This window comes from Cibotium barometz, chromosome 3 (genome assembly GCF_041138505.1).
Source record: "Cibotium barometz isolate CiBa-2024 chromosome 3, ASM4113850v1, whole genome shotgun sequence".
Classification (NCBI taxonomy): domain Eukaryota; kingdom Viridiplantae; phylum Streptophyta; class Polypodiopsida; order Cyatheales; family Cibotiaceae; genus Cibotium; species Cibotium barometz.
The window spans coordinates 68560365-68579497 of NC_141048.1; the positions used below are offsets into that span (position 1 = coordinate 68560365).

General features: G+C 41.7%; 1 protein-coding gene across 1 annotated transcript in view; it reads right to left on the bottom strand.

The window, feature by feature from the left end:
• The window catches only part of LOC147640456 (sulfate transporter 4.1, chloroplastic-like), a 186622-nt gene extending 178280 nt beyond the window's left edge, over positions 1 to 8342 (bottom strand). The window contains exon 1 of the mRNA XM_086825348.1: positions 7690 to 8342. Within this exon, the coding sequence (XP_086681474.1) occupies positions 7690 to 7983 (294 nt within the window). The 5' untranslated portion in view covers positions 7984 to 8342. The remainder of the gene's footprint in view (positions 1 to 7689) is intronic.
• Positions 8343 to 19133: the final 10791 nt, after the last annotated feature.

Genomic DNA, 19133 nt, shown 5'->3' on the forward strand with positions numbered 1-19133 from the left:
GCAGTTGTACAGTTTTAGAACCCAATAGGATGATATTTGTCATACGCCGTGACCCCATTGTACATCCTCAGTCCAGGATAAGTCAGGCACGAGCTACGTAGGTCATTCCTCAGCCTTAGTGGGTCAGTCAGTCAGTCAAGTCCCTTAACCCACTTGGAGAGTATCATTCATGCATGTAGAGTCAGTAGAAGCCTTAGGGTTTGCATCAGAAAGCACTCTGCATCCTGCATAATATGCATTCATATGCCTGTGCATCATTTAGAACATCCCCGAAGCCTTGGGGAATTTACTGGGATTTATCTGGTATTTTTTCCATATTTATTAGTATTTATTTAGCATTATTTGCATTATTGGGCATTTATAAATATAAACTTTATTAAATGACCAACCTCCAGTTAGTATAAATAGGCTTGCCTAGAGCCTATTTTCTCATTCAGTCTTCATTGTGCTAAGAGCTCTCCTCCTCAGCCCTAGGAGCATTCTTGCCTTCAGCCCTAGACTAATCCAGCCCTTGGAGCTCATAAGCTTGCTTCTCCAGCCCTTGAGAACCCCTTGCTTCATACAGCCCTAGGCGCCTGCTATCAGCCTCCAATCAGCCTGTTTTCAGCACCAAAGCAGCCCTGATTCAGTCCCTTACAGTCCCAGATTCAGCCTACAGCTCTACCTCAGATCCACGCCAGAAATCAGCCTGCAGTACCCTGCGTTTTTCTGTCCACCAACAGAAGACCTCTGCGTTTCTGTCCAGCAGCCTCAGTACCCTGCAGTTTCTGTCCACCAGCCCCAAAACTGCTGCGTTTCAGTCCATCAGCACTCCTACAGGCCTGCGTTTCTGTCCACAGCAGTTTCCAGCCCTGAATCAACAGTCTACAGCAGTTTCCAGCCCTGAATCTGCAGTTTGCATCAGTGTCCAGCCTTCTGTGCATCATCCATACATGCAGCCGTCATCTGGTGAAGGTAACACAGCATTGATAAGTGTTTTCAGCATTCTAACATAGTGCAGAACAGTCCACCTTCTTCTTCTCTCAGCCTCAGGTGTGCAGCCCTTCCTCATGCCCTTGGGAAGAGTGCATAGGCTCGAGATCAGGTCATCGAGGTGTTTCTACAGCAGTGTACAGATCAGCCACTCTCCGATCCTCCGAGATCTTGTGTTTGGCTTATCTACAGTCCACAGTCATTCTCTCTAAAGAAATAAAGCAAATACTATCTCGTTATCGGGATAGGGGGCCCTTCAGTGGGTAATTCGGGACCCAATCTGGTGTACAGTTCTCACATCTCTCTCTCTCATCTCTTTAAAGTTTGAAGTATTAAAGTGGATTGCTAAACTCACGAAACTCAGGATACAGAAGACGGTGTGAGCATTTGTGTGACAGGATCTTCCAATACAAAGATTTCCGCTGCATATCACAGAGGCCCTGGTGTATAAATATAGACAGGAGATGACTTCTAACAGAACTTGGAACAGATCCAGTTCATAATCTCTGCTGCACCAAAGATAACCATGTCCTGCCATATGTCTAATGCTTAGAACTCCGAATCAGGGTCCCCATGCACCAGTAGTAGTAGGTGGAGCTGTAATCAGCCCCCTCTCCCGCCCACAAGCCTCTTCTGGCTAGAAGCACATGGGGGGAGACTGCATGTGTACTAGAGAAGCACACCATCTGGGGTCTCCTGAGCTGGAAGCGCCCTGGGAGCCCTAGAAGTGGTACTAGAATCTGTATCACTATCCTGTGTCATGTCTTTGCCTTTTCTCTGAGATGAAGCCTTGCCCTTGGTCTTGTCCTTCTTCTTGGACAAACAATCTTTGGACAAATGGCCTCTTTTTCCACAAGAGAAGCAACGACTCTGACCTTTCTTTTGAACTGAGGAAAGTGCCTGGTCAAAACTGTTGACTGATGCCTTCAACTTACCCTATGAGATAAGAACGGACTCCTCCTCCAAAAGTAGGGAGCTAAGATCATCAAATCCCAACCGAGTGGATGTCTGGGTCCACCGAGGAATGGCCTCACCTTCCAAGTACCAACTGGCTAAGATCACTCTGTCAGTATCATTCTTTCTAACTGTGGCAAAGTAAGCTTCAAATTGATGCAACCATGAATAAAGAGTTGTGGGGTCGAGTTTACCATTATCCTTACTGAAATTCATTTTCTTGAGAAAATGATACGAGGAAGCCGCTGCTGGTGTTAGTCTTGCATCCAAAGCCGCAAGGTATCGCTCATTTTCCACGCGTCGCATGGCTTCGTCTTCACGTTGTCGGATCTCCAATGCACGTATCTACAACTCAAGCATCGAACTCAACTGCGGTCGTGACCCTTTGGGAGGGTCCCTGTGTGTAGAGGATCTAGAATTTGGGATACGGAAGGAGAGGGAGGAGGAGACGAAAAACGCGGAGCTGGAGAACGGGTGCGCTCTTCCAAAGCTAGTATCTGCGACTTCTGCTCTTCCAACTTGGTACTCTTGTTTGCAATTGCTCACATCATCTATTGGAAATCTCTTTAACACTCATGCCTAATGCCCTAGCTGGGCTGCCTGGTGCACTTTGGCCCCAAGGTTCTTGGTCTCTCTCATCGTCGAAGCTCGCCATAGCAGGAAAATGCACCTCCTTTCCGGAGCACAATCTGACCATCCACTATGTGTGCGGGAGACTTCCGGAGGCTTCCAAAGGCTGAAAACCAACCGTCCTTTGAGGGACAGGAGTCACACCGAAAGGGGTGGTCCACTGGAGTCTGAAAACCAACCACACAAGCAAGAAAAAATTTCTGGTTTCTTGCTAAATCTTTACACTTGAAGTAGGCTCTGCTACCACTATAACATGCGGAAGATTCGGGGGAGATCGGTAACTTCAATGCTCAGAAAATCAGCACACTTGTCGCGACGGAATTAATGCACAAAACTGAATGTAGATGTGCAGAAAAATAGAGAGAGAGAGAGAGAGAGAGAGAGAGGGAGAAGGACACTGTATTGGGTCCCGAATACCCTCTGTAGGGCCCCCACCATGAATGGTGTATTTGCTTTTATTAGAATGATGCAAAATCTGAAAATAAAAGACTGACTGAACCTGTTTTGGCTAAGATAGATCTCTGCCCTTGACCTTCAAACCTTCACCCTTGCGTTAGCTTCTCCCTTGGCTGTCCTGGCCCTTGAGTAGCTGCAGGACCTTGTGAATTATGAGATAAATGAACTGATTTATGCCTTGGGTATTTATACCCCCTACTGTATCCAGTCGGCTGGCTTTATTTCCCTTCACAACCTGTTTATTTAGCATTAAATGCTGGCTTTTTATGTGAGTCACACTAGGGCTGTCTGGCCACTTGTGGGCTGCTATCCAGGCCTGTGCAAGCTGCTAGGTAGCCCCTGGGCACTGGCTGACTGGCTGCTGGGCAGCCCTTTGGCCTGGCCGCTTGGCTGGGCTGGCCCAAAGGCCTTGTCGGCTGCCTGGCCAGGCCCCTTAAGCTGGCCGACAGCCTGCCCAACCCTTCCTTGGGCTGGTCGGCAAGTCTTGGGGCCTGCCTGGCCCCTTGGGGTGGCCCATAGCCTTCCCCGTGCCCATATAACTGTTCTTGGGGCAGCCCTATGGGCTGGCCCCATTCCTACCTGCAAATCCTACTTCTACACAGTCGTCTAACATCTGGTCACAAACCAAACAAAGCAACTGACATCATTCCAGAGGGAGACTCACAGCGCGGACTGGCACTGCTTCATGTGCAGGACAATGCACACCTGACCTTGGACGCATGTGCAGAACAATGCACACCTGACCTCGGACGACTGGGGCTAACTCGTCCCGGACTGGGCTCACATGGGACCAGTTTTCCACCCTAGGTCATGCACCTTCTGTGTACAAATATGTCTACATGGCATCCAAGTGCAAGATGCACGTGACATCCTGGCACCGCAAAGATCGAGAAATCACATCATAGTTCGGAGGAAGCTTGATGAGTATAAGAGCAGCCAGCTGAGAAGAGGACAAAGCAGCACCCATAGCCAGTAATTGGTCATGGATAACCTTGGCCTTCATGAAAAAAGACTAAATGGAATTGCCTTTGGGAAATAACAGTTGTAGAGCTGCCCCTGCAAGGTAACTGCCCTCATCGATGAATCTCGTGCACTTTGACCATACGTGATGAGCACTGGAGAGAGTTTGCACTGCCAGTGAGACCTCCTCGGTGATGGTCCACACAAGCACAGAATGCGCTTTCGAGCCCCAATTCTCCCAGTCTTGTAATTCTACAGCAAATTCATCCTCCTCATCCTGAGTCCACCTCCTAGAGTTTTGAGGACGCTCGGGCTTCCTTTCAGTGTCCTGAACAATGTCCCACAAACCCTTGTGGATGAACCAGACCCGCATCTGAAGCTTCCAATGAGCGTAGTTGGGTCCTTTCAACTTGTCATCTTTGTTCGTACAGGGGGGAGACATATCCACAATAGCAAAGAACAAATCTCAGCTCTCAAACACTTCTCTCAAGTGCTTTCCAACGAAGTGAGGCACCTTCGAGCCTCGATTCTCCCAGTCTTGTAATTCTACAGCAAATTCATCCTCCTCATCCTGAGTCCACCTCCTAGAGTTTTGAGGACGCTCGGGCTTCCTTTCAATGTCCTGAAAAATGTCCCACAAACCCTTGTGGATGAACCAAACCCACATCTGAAGCTTCCAATGAGCATAGTTGGGTCCTTTCAACTTGTCATCTTTGTTCGTACAGAGGGGAGCCATATCCACAGCAGCGAAGAACAAATCTCAGCTCTCAAACACTTCTCTCAAGTGCCTTCCAACGAAGTGAGGCACCAAAAACAATCAGCCCCCTCTCAAACCGTAGAGAGAAAGAGGCGGGACAGCAGCAAAACAGTCCAAGATCCACCAAGAACCTCCTACCGGAAGGGCAGGGACACATGGAGGAAGGAGACAATGTAGGGCCACTTGTCGGGTAGCACCAAATGCAAATAACTCACCAAAAACAGCTGCCGATGCAAAAAACACAGCCACAACTCCACCTTTTACCTCTATAGAAGAAAACGCAACCAAGTGAACTAGCCGGATTGCCTCTGTAGGAGAAAACGCAGCCACCAAAGCTGGCCTGCAACAAACAGCCGGCTAGCTGGACCTGAAAACACAGCACTGTTGGGGAAACGCAGCCACTGTTGTCACCGATTTGCAACTGGGAAAGATGTGGAAAAAAATGCAAAGCAAAAGGAGGGAAAGGTGGGCAGATTTGCAAAGTTTGGAGTAGCCTGGACCTAAGCGTACGATACCATGAAGGAGATAGCACAGGCGGAAGCATAAACAATAAACATATGAGAGAGTGCAAAGGAGAATGAGAGAGTTGGACAAGATCACCTTTTATAACAGCAGTAAAGCTTTACAATGGCAATGGCCAGCAACTGGATGTTGAACTATGTACAAGGGAAATGAATGAAGGAGTGAATAATGGGGAACTCCTTATATAGTGCATGAGTGAGCTGGCCGACTGCCTCTAGACTACTCATAGGACAAATAAATAGGAGAAATACAATAAAATACCCAAATAAATGGTAAAGCCCCAGAACACTGAGATGCACAATTCTAACAGGGTCGGTCCTATTGCAGTGTTATTTAAATTTCAGCATTGCTATCTCATTTGGTTTTGTGCAATTTCGTCTTGTTTAATAGTATTAATAGTTTAAGTGTGTGTCAAGATTGTGCTCAACCCTTTTTGTGGCAATTACATTGGTATCAAAGCCTAGGATCTTCCTCCTTTCTGTGTGAAAGACGATCCTATCTTGCATACACTAACTGTTATTGCTTTTCAACATTATGGCAAGCCATACAAGTAAATGAGTGAATGTATACTCAAGAAGGCAAGCAATACAAGTAAATGAGTGAATGTATACTCAAGAAGGCAAGCCCATGGAGGACAGGTTGTCGAAGATGTACATCATGGAACCCATGAAAATGATGAACACTATGCTGATGAAAATGTATCTCATGCATTCCATAGTGATTATGCACATGAGGGATAGCCGTCCCGTAGTAAAGGGAAAGACTGTGGTGACTATGTAAATGAGGGACAGTCGTCCCGTGATAAAGAGAAGGTGCAATACACTAATGACCTTGATGCTATACATGTTAAGAAGGAAAATCTCAAGAGGCAGCCAAATGAGAAAGATGCCCAATTGAAGAGTTTGCATGAAGATCCAGAAGTTACGCAAGTATTGGATGCACAAAGGCACTCAACTTTTGTGAATAATGCATTGGATAGTGTTACACTATTATTGGGTGTCAAACCAAGAGAGATGGCACTCTCCTTTCTCATTGATCAAGGTGATGTGGAGGAGGGAGAAGAGGGTGAGCTTATGTTCAAAAAGCCACCTCGTCCAAACCTGCTTGGAGTCCCTTCCACAAAGCTGAAATGACAAAGTATCATATTAGCAAACGAAAGTGAAAAGCGTGTTGGATAGCTTGCAATTTAACCCCCAATGACAAAGAGGGTTTGAAGAGGTGTTTTGATCTAGATGGTGAAAATTAATATACTGTCAATGCTTCAGGCTTCATGAGCTCAGAAGAAACTTGGATCTAATAAGAATTGTTAACCTACAAAAGCACCTTCTTGAAGGAGAGCTCATGAACTTCTTTAGATGTATCAAAATCATAAAGGCTCTATATGGCAATGTGAAAACAAAACTATGCAACCACAAGGCAAGAAAGCTTGGCCCATAGATGACTCTAGGCAATGCAATGCATGAACCTGACTGATAGCATCCTAGGTTTAGGAGTGTTCATAGCCTCTGATCATCTGGCAAGTTGCACATTTAAATCCTTTGGTTTCCATTATTACCTTAGCTACATTTGGACACGACAAGTGTCACTAGTTATAGAACCATAAAACTTTTGTTACCTCTTTTGAGTCAACACAAAAGAATGATCAAGTTTGAGAGCCACCAAGTGGAATTTTCCTCCCATTTCGGAGAATGACAAGGTAATGGTTAGAACCAAGTCACCAAAGTCACTTGATCAGGTATTGAAAGACTAGTCAAGCTACCTGACTTGTAAATAGTTTTCTTTATATCATGTACAACAGAGAGTACAACAAATTGCATATCAAACAATATTCTTCTCATAAGATACCCTGGTGTCCAAAGCTTGTGTCTAGAAAGCTCAATTCAGATGGTGAAATATATAGCCGCTCAAAATGACAATGTTTTGAATCCAAACCTATACCAAATCCCTTCTTCCGAGAGACAAGAAATCAAGCCCCACTTTAGATCAGGTATTGAAAGACTAGTCAAGCTACCTGACTTGTAAATCCATCTGTACCCATGTCAGCCCATGGCTGCTCAGAATGGACCTACATGCCTTCCTCCAGCAGAAAGAAGCACTCTGCATCACATCATTGTGTGGATACATCATAATCTCACTATATGGTGAGACTTTTACTATGATAACAAAAAAGCCCTCATGGGACAGGTTTATGCCCTCATGGTTAAAATGCCGGAGCTAGGAAACCCAGACCTGCAACGCTAACAAGTTTATTCTTTTTTCTCTAAGGTGGTCTTCAAAATCCATTGTCATGATTGAAATTGTCTTATTTCTTTGTTTTTCCCTAAATGATTAAATACGTGATGTGATGATGTGATGCAGTGTTGTTCTCCAGATTGTGGGTGTTCTTTTTAACTTGATTCTGCAATGCTTTAATTGTTGAGAGTGTGCAGATAGCAAACCTGGGGTACAATCATGGTGCCCACTGTGAGGCCAGCCATAATGTCGGTTTTGAGGTAGGATCTCCATTGATAGGTACGCATCCAACGCACACAAGGGATAAAGAACTGCACCCATTCTATCCATGAGGAGGGCCATGTGAGGCTCCATCCTTTGAAACTGTCCCTTGCTTGCTCTGCAGCTTCAAGGGCAGGGTGCTGCAAGGGCAACACCCTCCTTGGCCTGCCAAAAGAAGGCTGTCCCGTATCAGCCCCTTGCATCACTTGTATATCTTTCACACTGGTGGATGCATGCATCCTTGTTCTTACTTCTTTTTTTGCGTTTTTATCCCCGTTTTCAGTATTTTGCGGCAAACCCAATACTCGGGTCAATGAAATGCAGGTGGGTTCTCATCCAAAGCATGAATGCTTTCAATGAGGAATGTGTTATATGTCCTGGGAAATGCAGTGACAGTGTTAAGAAAAAAGGGGACGGTATAGAACAAGCGATGGAAGGAATGCCCCTTTAACAAGAACACTGCGAATTGATTCGATGCAAACGCACGTGTACTTATAGTGGCATAATGAGCGTGTGCGCTGAACGTGTGCACAACAATTCTGATAAAAGGTTCATGCATCTAACCTCCACCAATTCAAAGACTAATCTCAATAATTATAGGGTATGCATTTCATGACATACCAAAAATACTCAAAAAAAATTTAGGAATACCAAGTAAATTACTCATTCTAAGACTAACCTAAATAATTATTTGGGTACGAATTTCATGACGTTTGGTGTTTTTTTTCTCTAGAAATTACACCTAGAATTTCGCCTTGCCTTTAAAAGAGGATAAGGATTTGTCAAAATGAGGTATAATCCAAAATAGTGTGTAGAGCTTGGGTGATTTTCAATGTAAGTATTGTCGTTACTTTGTGTGGTTGAGAAGATGGACTTTTTCAAGAATAATTCCATGGGTGGAAAAAATCAACGCTATGCACAAATACCCAATCTTATGCCATGGGATGGATAATTGTACCATTGTTGATTAGAAAAGTGCACAAATGCCCAATCTTTTGCCAAGACGTCAATTCCAAAAGGTGGGGGTGGACATAGAAAATCACTCTTGTGATTCACAACTATCCCCACTCCTTGGGTAAGGTTAAGCTTTAGCTTCAATTGTACATGAAGCATTTTCATGTCATTTTAGTAAAGTAAATAAATGCATGTAATAATGATAAAATGTTCATTGAGGATCATGCATTTGTACATGTGACTTTTATGTCAATCAACAATTAGCATGCCATTTCTACACTATGTGGTAAAAGGTATGTGTTAGAAGTCAAGTGATGAAGGGTGTAAGCATTTGTGCATTAAGGGGGAGCATATAGCCTTAGTAGATGGAGACAAGAGTTAGATAAATGATAATGTATGGTTTAAAGGTAAACGAAGCAACACTTGCTTGCAAATACAAAGGGGCAAGGAAACAATAGGCTTTATATATGTGTGTTAGAAGTCAAGTGATGAAGAGTTAGACAAATGATAATGCATGGTCCAAAGGTTAAAGTACCAACACCTGCTTGTAGATACAAGGGGCAAAGAAACAATTCGGTTTATAAAGGAAACAATTTGCTTTATATATTTTGATATATGTGTTAGAAGTCAAGTGATGAAGGGTACAACCATTTTTGCATCAAGGGGGAGCTTGTAACCTTAGTAGATGGAGAGAAGAATTAGATAAATGATAATGTATGGTCCAAAGGTTAAAGTAGCATGTAAAAGGAAGCAAGTGGAGCATTTAACAAGCTAAGAATCTACCTAGCATAGCTCATCGAGTGCAAGTGGAAGGTCGGTCAATAACCATTTATAATGGCTACAAGTATGGAGGTGGTGGCGATGGCTAGATTTAAGGGAGCTAATTTGGGGGCTAATTAAGCATGATTAGAGTTAAGCCATTGAGTTTCTTATCACATATAGCTAATTTAAAGAAACCCAAGCTAATGAAAATTGTGTGTTTTCTTATCTATACTCACACTGTGTTCTTTTGCTAATTATTTCCTTAATCTTCATTGGCATCTAGATTATGCTCTGTTGAGAGATATAATCGCGGTGTTGTGTGTATGTGGGAAAGCACCTTAGAGGTGCAAGATATTGTGGTGAGATAGGAATGCCACATGTAATATTGTATGGTGTGTGAGTGTTGACCAAAAGAGTGGAAAAGGGAGTGCCACATGGATGATGACATGTAAAGTGGGATAAGGCTTGAGAGCCTATATCATTGTATGGTTCATTGTGATATGCAATACAAGGGAATAGTGTTGAGTGTGCAATCTCTCTCTCTAGTCATGGAGTTTTTAGTGTGGTTTAATCCACCTTAATCTTATGCTTAATCTATGTCCTTCACCATGACCAATCCCATTTCTAGAATCTTAACATGGTATCAGAGCCAAATGGGCTCTTGGTCATGGGTGATTATTATGTATATTAGTTTGTATGTTTGTTTGATTAAGCATTATTTTTAATTATTATGAAAAAAAATTATGCACACTCATATTATCATTTGGATTTGCATATGTGAGGATTTGAGAGAAGATTTGCAACAAGGAGGTTGCATAGAAGCTGCCCAAGAGAGTTGCAAATGGAGATTTGCAACAAGGAAAGCCTGCTCATCATCAAGGAAGCTGAAAATGGAGATTTTAGCATTATGAAGGCTATGGAGTCTTCATCATCATCAAGGAGAAGCTGCCAACAAAGTTTTGTGAAGGTAAAAGTGTGATTTTGCCTCAAAGTTTGTATTTGAGCATGGAAGAATGTTCATATTTGAGAAGGGTTGCTATGTGTGGGATTTGTGGATCCCATGGTTCTTTGCATTTGGGCAAAGAGTGTAAGAGGTGCAATGCTTGTCTAAGAAGGGACAAGCGGTTATGGGCTTGGAAGAAGTCCATGGTTGAGCACATTGGAAAGAGTGATGCTCATGGTTTTGCTCATAGAAGATGGGCAATGTTTGGTGGAAGCTTTTGGAGTTTTCACATTGGTTTGCACCTTGGTTTCTTGAGAGAAATCAAAATGAAAAGCACCCTTGAATGGATGCATGCATTGAAGGAAAAGCATGCTGATTTGAAGGCCATTTGGATGGCTGTGTGTGAACCTCATTGACGAGGTAGAGGAGGCAAAGTGACAGTAACAATAGAGAAGATGAAGCTAATGTTCGTGAAGACAAAACAACAAGGGTAGCTGAGAAGAGGGGATTGGAGACAACTAAAAGCTCCAAATCAGAGTTTGGAGCTGAAAGCAAACTAAACGATTCACAAGAGAGTAGCAACGGAGATGAGGGCAGAAAACCAAGAGACCCAGTTGTCATTCCTGGTGAGAGCAGAAAAGTAGCCGACGAAGAGAGTGAGGCAGTGGGCGCTCAGTACGTGTGAAGACGAGCAAGATACTGTGTGTAGCCAATTACCGACCCACGCATATGGAAGCCTGCAAGAAGTCACGGTAATAAGAGCTACAGCAGCAGTCAGTATACTTGTCGCTTACAAGAAGAGAGCCTAGCGCAAGAGCAGGTCGGTTGGTCGAAACAACACTTGACAGAGGAGGTCATGCAGGTGAAGGTGAAGACTAGAGAAGCGAGGCAGCGATCAAAATTAAGGCTGCGCTATGGATAAGAGACACAGTGGAGAGGGCTGTGTATTAGGTCGCCCATGAGAGCTTGATTAAAGCTTTGTTCAGAGAAGCACAGAGAGACAGAGAGCTTGCAAACAGAGAAAGCAAAGACAATATAAACTTTAGCAGAACGTTGCAGTGGTTGCCATTGAACCTGCAATAGAGCATTGCAGTGGTGATGTAACAGCCTTCTGGCTGTTGTTGATGTAACAGCTAATGCGGGCAGCAATCACAGTTACCATCAGAAGAAAATGGAGGTCGCCATGGAAGCAAGAGGAGAAAACGCTGTGCTGAAGGGCCGTGAGGAAGAAGACGACCAGAGGTGTCAGTGGTCCGTCAGTATATCTGGCGCTCAATTAAAAATAAAATAATGCAAATTTGGCCCACATTAAACTGATTTCCAGAATTCAGTTGTTTGTTTTTTTGTAAACATAAGGTCTATCCTCTTGCTAGCTATAAGGATGTATTCACACACTTACCCCAAATTAGAAGAAGTTCACACACACTTGGGTCCGCTACCCGGCTATGGCCAAAATGATTTGTAAATGATTTCACCCAAATGTTTGTGATGGGTAACCGTACTCGAACCCGTCAATAGTTTAAGAAGAGACTTTGCTTTCACCCCCCAGTATGAGGGTTCTCCTACTCGAGCTACTGAGAGCTCAAAAGCGAAACGTTTGGCATGTGTATAATCTCGATGGAATTCGAGATGGATGTGCAAGCGGTTGGGCTTGTCACATGGGTGTGCCGCCCGAGCAATTGATGCTCAAAGTGAAGTTTGGTGGATTCCAAACTTGTCTGACACATGCAGAAGCTGTCTAGTGGATTCTATACATATTTTTGGTGATGGTGTTCACACATGGATGTATACGTATGAAGGTGCCCTGCCTAGGCCACGTAGTGCCTTAAAATGGATTGTTTGTACATGTGACACCAAGGGGGAGTGTTGAAAAGATGGCGTCACAATTTAGCATTAAGGGGGAGTGTTGAGAGGTAGTGATTGCGTTTGTGCAATGCTACATTGATATGGGTGATGGATGATGAGTGAGTTGTGGAACACCTCGATTAAGAGGGGGTGTTGAGAGATATAATCGCGGTGTTGTGTGTATGTGGGAAAGCACCTTAGAGGTGCAAGATATTGTGGTGAGATAGGAATGCCACATGTAATATTGTATGGTGTGTGAGTGTTGACCAAAAGAGTGGAAAAGGGAGTGCCACATAGATGATGACATGTAAAGTGGGATAAGGCTTGAGAGCCTATATCATTGTATGGTTCATTGTGATATGCAATACAAGGGAATAGTGTTGAGTGTGCAATCTCTCTCTCTAGTCATGGAGTTTTTAGTGTGGTTTAATCCACCTTAATCTTATGCTTAATCTATGTCCTTCACCATGACCAATCCCATTTCTAGAATCTTAACATGCTCAAACCATGTTCTTAATTGTTCTTGAGCATAATCTAGATGAGCTTCCAACTTAAAAATTAAGTTGGTATTAAAGCCAACCCAATCTCCATTAGCATTCTAAGCCTCATGATTAATCAAAAATTAGAAAAAACATTAGCTTAATCTCTGATTTTTCCATTTTCAACCCTCTTGCCAAAATCAGCTCAATCAAAGTCCTTTGGGTTATTCTACTAGAAATGGAGCACATGGGGAGTCTTTCTACCCACTTAAGGCTACCTACATCAACTCGAATCTCTTCATATGGTTCAAAATCATCCTGAAGCTGGTGGCAGTGATTTCTTAGACAAAGGGTAAATTTACTTATAATTGATACTTTTTATGCAATTGAAGCTATAGCCTTTCATTTAAGGTCATGAGGAACATGCTTATGAATTTTGAAACCATTTGATCAAGTATTTAAGCTACAATCATCAAATCTCTCTGAGAGTTTGCTCTATTAACAATAAATTACCCATGTTAATAGTGAGATTAGTGCTAATCAATTTGGGTTTTTGGGGACATTGGAGGCTAAAATCAAATACTAAGGAGTTGCTAAGCCTTGAATGTGATTATTTTCAAATTGCCCATTGGTTTCAAAAAATTTAGGTCATTTGAGTTTTGGGTGTGATTAATCAAGTTTCGTTACACTTGTCCTTGCATTAATCTCTATTATAAGATACTAGACATTGGCATTGGAATCCTTCCTTTTCTAAGACCTTCCCATTTGATTGCAAATCTCGTGACCACCTCATTTATCATGGGGATTTTCAATGGTGAGGGGTTTCATACTAGGTAAGTCAAAAGTCAAGTATATGCTCATGAGAGGAAGCAATTTAGGGCATTGTCAATGGGAGAGAGAAGTGCTCACGAGCTTATGGGGGTAAGAAAGACTTTTAATTGAGTAGGGATGCAAAAGCATTGGCCATAATTACATTAGGATTGGGAGATGGTTTTATCCACCACATTACATCAAAAAATAGCTCTATTGGTAAACTATATGGGGCTAAGCAAAAGAACTCCAAGATAAGTTTAAAGAACGATTTGGGGCTAAGCAAAAAGAACTCCAAGATAAGTTGAGAGACTCAAATATTTGGCTTGGATGTAAAAGATAGTGATTTCGTTCCAATGCACCTTGATAAAATGCATAATGCAATAGTTGGCAAGCATTGGGACACCTATTGAAGAAAAAGATGACATAGCCCTAATATTGTTGAAAAGTATGACCATAGATGGGTTTAGAAAGTATGACCATAGATGGGTTTAGTGGCTATACTAAAAAAATCTTGAAAGCATAGAAGCCACATTAAAGAAGAAAAAAAGATCCCAGCAAGGAGGACTACCATAGCCACACAATGACCAAAGAAGGAGACAACAACAACACTTCCAAGGAAGGACTAGGAGTGAATGTTCAATGTATGCATGTAAGGTGACATATCCTCATCACATTTAGGGGGAGTGTTAGAAGTTAAGTAATGAAAGGTGCAGCAATTTATGCATTAAGGGAGAGCATGTAGCCTTAGTAGGAAGTCTTCAATCAACATTTATGAAGGCTACAATCATAAAGGTGGTGGCTAAATTCAAGGGAGCTAATTTGTGGGGGCTAATTAAGCATGATTAGAAATAAGCTATTAAGCTAACCACATGTACTCTCATCCTATTTAAAGTGGCCCAAGCTAATGGAATTTGTGTGCTTTTTTATCTATATTGACGTTGTGTCATCTTGCAATTATTTCTTTGATTTTTATTAACATCTGAATCATGTCGAAACCATTAGAACCATTTACTCCATTAGAAGATGATTACGAAAGTTTGCTAGATTTTACACTCATTCCATGAAAGGGAGGCCTTTTGAGGCCTATGTGAATGACTTGAGTGATTTGTTTTTCTTTCCCATGTATACCCAAAAAGGTATGGTGCCTCAATTTTGAGCGTGGATTAGACAAGGATCACCAACACAAGGTTTGCCAAGAATAAACCAAATAATTTGGATAGTGCTCTTTAATTTTCTAGAATTTATGATGATACAATTGGATCCCCTAAGCACAAGAGTACTCATTTGTTAACCCCAAATAAAATTTCATTTAAGTTGAGACATTAAAACAAAAACCAAAAGAGCATGAGCATTGGCACCAAAAAATAATCCAACTCCTTGCATAAAAAGAAAAAAACGAAGATGTTAAAGGTGGCGAGAAGGTAGCCAAAGATAGCCTTTGCTATAGGTGCAAAGGTCCTCATCACCACATGCAGGATTGCACCATGCCACAACTCACTATTACATGTAGGCTTAATCTTGTTCTCTTTCTCTATAGGGAGCTTGAATACCTCTGCTACATATGCTGGAGAAAACTTCACATTCTTACTAGATGACAGCTTTATTATGTTTGATTTTTGTAACTTGGCCACAGCTACCTCTCTACAAGTTGTAGTTCCTCCCATTGTTGTTTATGGCTTACTAGTAGCTAAGCCCATAAACAAGATGCTAAAGAGCTAAATGAAACACATAATAAAGGACTCTTATTGAATCTGATCGTCGCAAAACACACATGTAGGGGCAAGAGCAAAGCATTCTAGTCATTTCATTCTCTCCCTTCAAGTTACATCCCATACAAAGAGGCTTTAAATAGCCATGTCCATGTGACCTTTCAACTTCCATAACCACTTCTTGCCCCGCTCCCATGTAACTCTCACACATGTGTAACTCCTAACCAATTCTTGATATGACATCTTATACCTCCTATCGCTAATGACGTAATCCCATGCTTTGTTATGCTAAGTAATCTATGTGTCAACCTTAAGGAAATATGACCATAGGATATGGGCGGCCAAATACCAAGTCAACACTTGGCATGCCCAAGTGAATATCATATGCTTTCTTTTGTAAGAATATTCAAACACAATCCTGAAATACTCAGCATATTCCTTTAGGTTCTTGCTATACATAAATAATAACAACCTTTCCCATCTTATATGGACAAAAATAATCATTCATTATCTGTTGGAATGTTGCTAGCATATTAGTGAGTCCACCTAATTTTAACACCTATGTCACCCATAAATATCCTAATCTGATAGTAACTTGTCCTTAGTTCTATCTTTGTCAAGTATCACAGTCCACAAAGCCGTTCGATAAGGTCGATCAACGAGGTCATCCATCCTCAGTAATTGATATTTGTTCTTAATAATAAACTTAAAATTAAGACCCTTATAACTCTTACACATTCTCTTTACTTTATCCTTTTTGTCCACCACTACGAGAACTAGTGCTCCCTAAGGTGATTTGCTAGATCTCACATGCCCCATCCCGGAGGTGCTCTTGAAGTTGTCTATATCCAACCTCATCCTCCTCACATTTATTAAAACATTAGGTATGTATTAAACAAGTGGCAAGGGTCTTTACATATTGAGGGGAGACGAGGGTTCTCCTAATGTGTGGTGTTTGTATGGTTCTTTGGCAAAGCTTAATTTGTATGGTACAATGTAAATGGGCCCTAGTAAGAATGAAGAGTGGATGAGGTGGACGAATAAGTCTTTGAGGTGGATGGCTCTTGGAAGCCTATATATGATTTGTATATCCTCACCTTTATGGAGCGTTTGTGTGATACTTTTATGGAATAGATTTGATATAATTTTTTAGCATTACCTTCTTAATTAGTCTTATTTCATTAAGTGTCTAATTATTAAAATGATGAAGTGGTTTTAGCTTGGCACACTAGATCCACACTTTTTAACATGGTATCAGAGCCATGGTTGTGCATAGTTGTGTTGTAAAGAAGCATGGTGGGTTGATTAGTGGCATTAGAATATTTAGTGTTGGGTTTAGGGTGTTTTTGTAATTAGCAAAGGAATTTTCTTTCTTGTGTGATCTCAAGATTGAGAGAGAGAGAGAGAGAGAGAGAGAGAGAGAGAGAGAGAGAGAGCTCTGTATGAGCATTGAAATCTACACTAGCAAAGCAACAACTTTACTAATAGCAACTTCAAAAGTTCTATCTGAGGCTAAAGAGTGGAAGAGAGAGTACTTCTATACCTGACCTCTAATAGCAACAAATAGCAAAGGAAACCCTGTAAGCACAGTAGTGTAATAGCTCATGAGGGCAGAGTAGCCTTCACACCATTTAAAGTAAGAGTTCCCGCATTCTCAGCAGTGCAACTCAATTAAAGAGGCTATTTATAGTTCCATCCTCACAAGGGGAGCTCCCGGTTTAAATGCTTTCATTCCTAATGTTCAATATAGTAACAAGGCCATTCTCGACATAATCCATCTCTTTGGGTAGCTGTTTTTGACATCGCCCCTACCAGTGTTTTCAACACTATCGCTTTGGACTATGCGTCGTCTCCCTCCTCTCACCTGACACCACTCACACACACTCACTAGCATACATTAAAGAAGAAGATTAGACAGAGTATTAGCAAGAGAAATACTCAATTTCACAATCGAAGAGTATGTTGCATTATGAGAGAAAATGACGTATACATGCTATTTTAAGTGTGTTCACACTTAAAATGACATATACACAATGCCAATTTAAGTGTGTTCACACACTTAAACTGTGGCCGATCATACATCCAAGGCTCATAAGTGACCTATTCTTATACAATGCTTAATTTCATAATACATGCATGAAGTACACTCACATGGAATCCGTTTTAGCTTGTTACCATATGCTCTCGAAGTAGGAATCGCCATAAATACTCTGGTGGGCCAATTTAGAGTTAACAAGGGTTGCCACTATAAGTCTATATCAAATAGCAACGATGAAGACACCAAATGCACGTATGATCAATCTATGAAGTAATGGTTAACAATGTCCAAATCTACAACTAGCCTCTCCTATATACATATTCACAAGAGATTACTTAGCAAGCTACAATCGTCGTGCGGATATTTATAATGGCCTAGCTCAAGTAGCACCGTGCTCAAGCACACAACTTCAAGAGCTCCACATCTCATTGAATAACTGTTTCTATCATCGTCTCCTAGGCAGTGAGTGTTGTCACACTATTGAGTTGGACTACAGGTCCTTGTTTCTCCTCTCACCTCATGCCACTCACACATACTCACTAGCATGCATTAGAGAAGAAGATTAGTAAGACCAAGGCTTGATTGCATAATGGGAGACTATGTTGCATAAATGTGTTCACACATACTTAAACTATGGTTGATTAGGCACCCAAGGCTCATATGTGACCTTTTCTTATACAATGCTTAATCTCATAGTACATGCATATGAAGTACATTCGAAGGGAATCCATTCTAGCTTGTTTTACCACACGCTCTTGAGTTGGCGATAAAAGTATTGTACAATAGTTGGTGACCTTGACCCTAGGCATTACTACGTACATTAAACTATAGTATAAGAAACTAAAAGCACAAAGTACCAAGGCCCAACAAGGCCTGCTATGTTTAGCCTAATGGCAATTGAGAATGCCACGCTATTTAACCAAAACATTTCCATAAGAAAGTGGCCCCGAATTTACTAGTTTTGAGTGAGTTATGGAGATTCACCAAAATTACACTACGTGTTACCATACAAGATGGAGATTTTGAAAGATTCGCCCAAGTCTTCTAAAGTTTTAGGCTCATATAGAAAATGCACTCACCAACCTATCTATACTTATGTCATGATAATCATCTCTTATATTTTTACCCTCAACATAATTGGAGAGGTTTTATGGATAGGACATACGATTGTATTTGAGAATTCCACTAGGTAAAGGTATGCCACGGGTTGATTTGTTTGTAATGTGTCTACATTTTCATAGAATTCCTTTGCACTGGGATGCATTTTTATTGTCGTTGTATAGTATATCCATGTGACACAGTGAAAGAATGGCATGTGCTTAATGCATTTTGATTGTCGTTGTGTAACATTTATGTGATGTAGTGAAAGAATGGCATGTGCTTAATGTAAATTTTCACTTAAGGATTTATGTAAAGAGTAAGAGCAAGTTGGATATATGAGTTTTGTGATTGAGAAACTTTAAGGATGATTGATGGCAATTGGAACTTGGATATTCTTGTAAAGGGTGAGGGTGAGTTCACTATGTAAGTTATATTATTGAGGAGCCTTTCAGGACCATTTTGTAACCGTGATACAATTGATCTACAAAATTTGTTTGAATTCTCCAACCTTCTTTATATGTTACATGCCCTCTCCTCACGCGGTCGGTCTCCCTATGCTCGGAGTCCTAAGACACCACCACACATGCTCGGAGTCCTAGTACACCACCACACATGCTGATGTACTCATATAGTCTCTTCGATGATGGATCTATCATTGAGGACTAGAGAGATGATGTGTATGCATTATCTTTGCTACATGAACTTTGGTCACAATGTCCTCAAAAAGTGGACACAACATTCCATT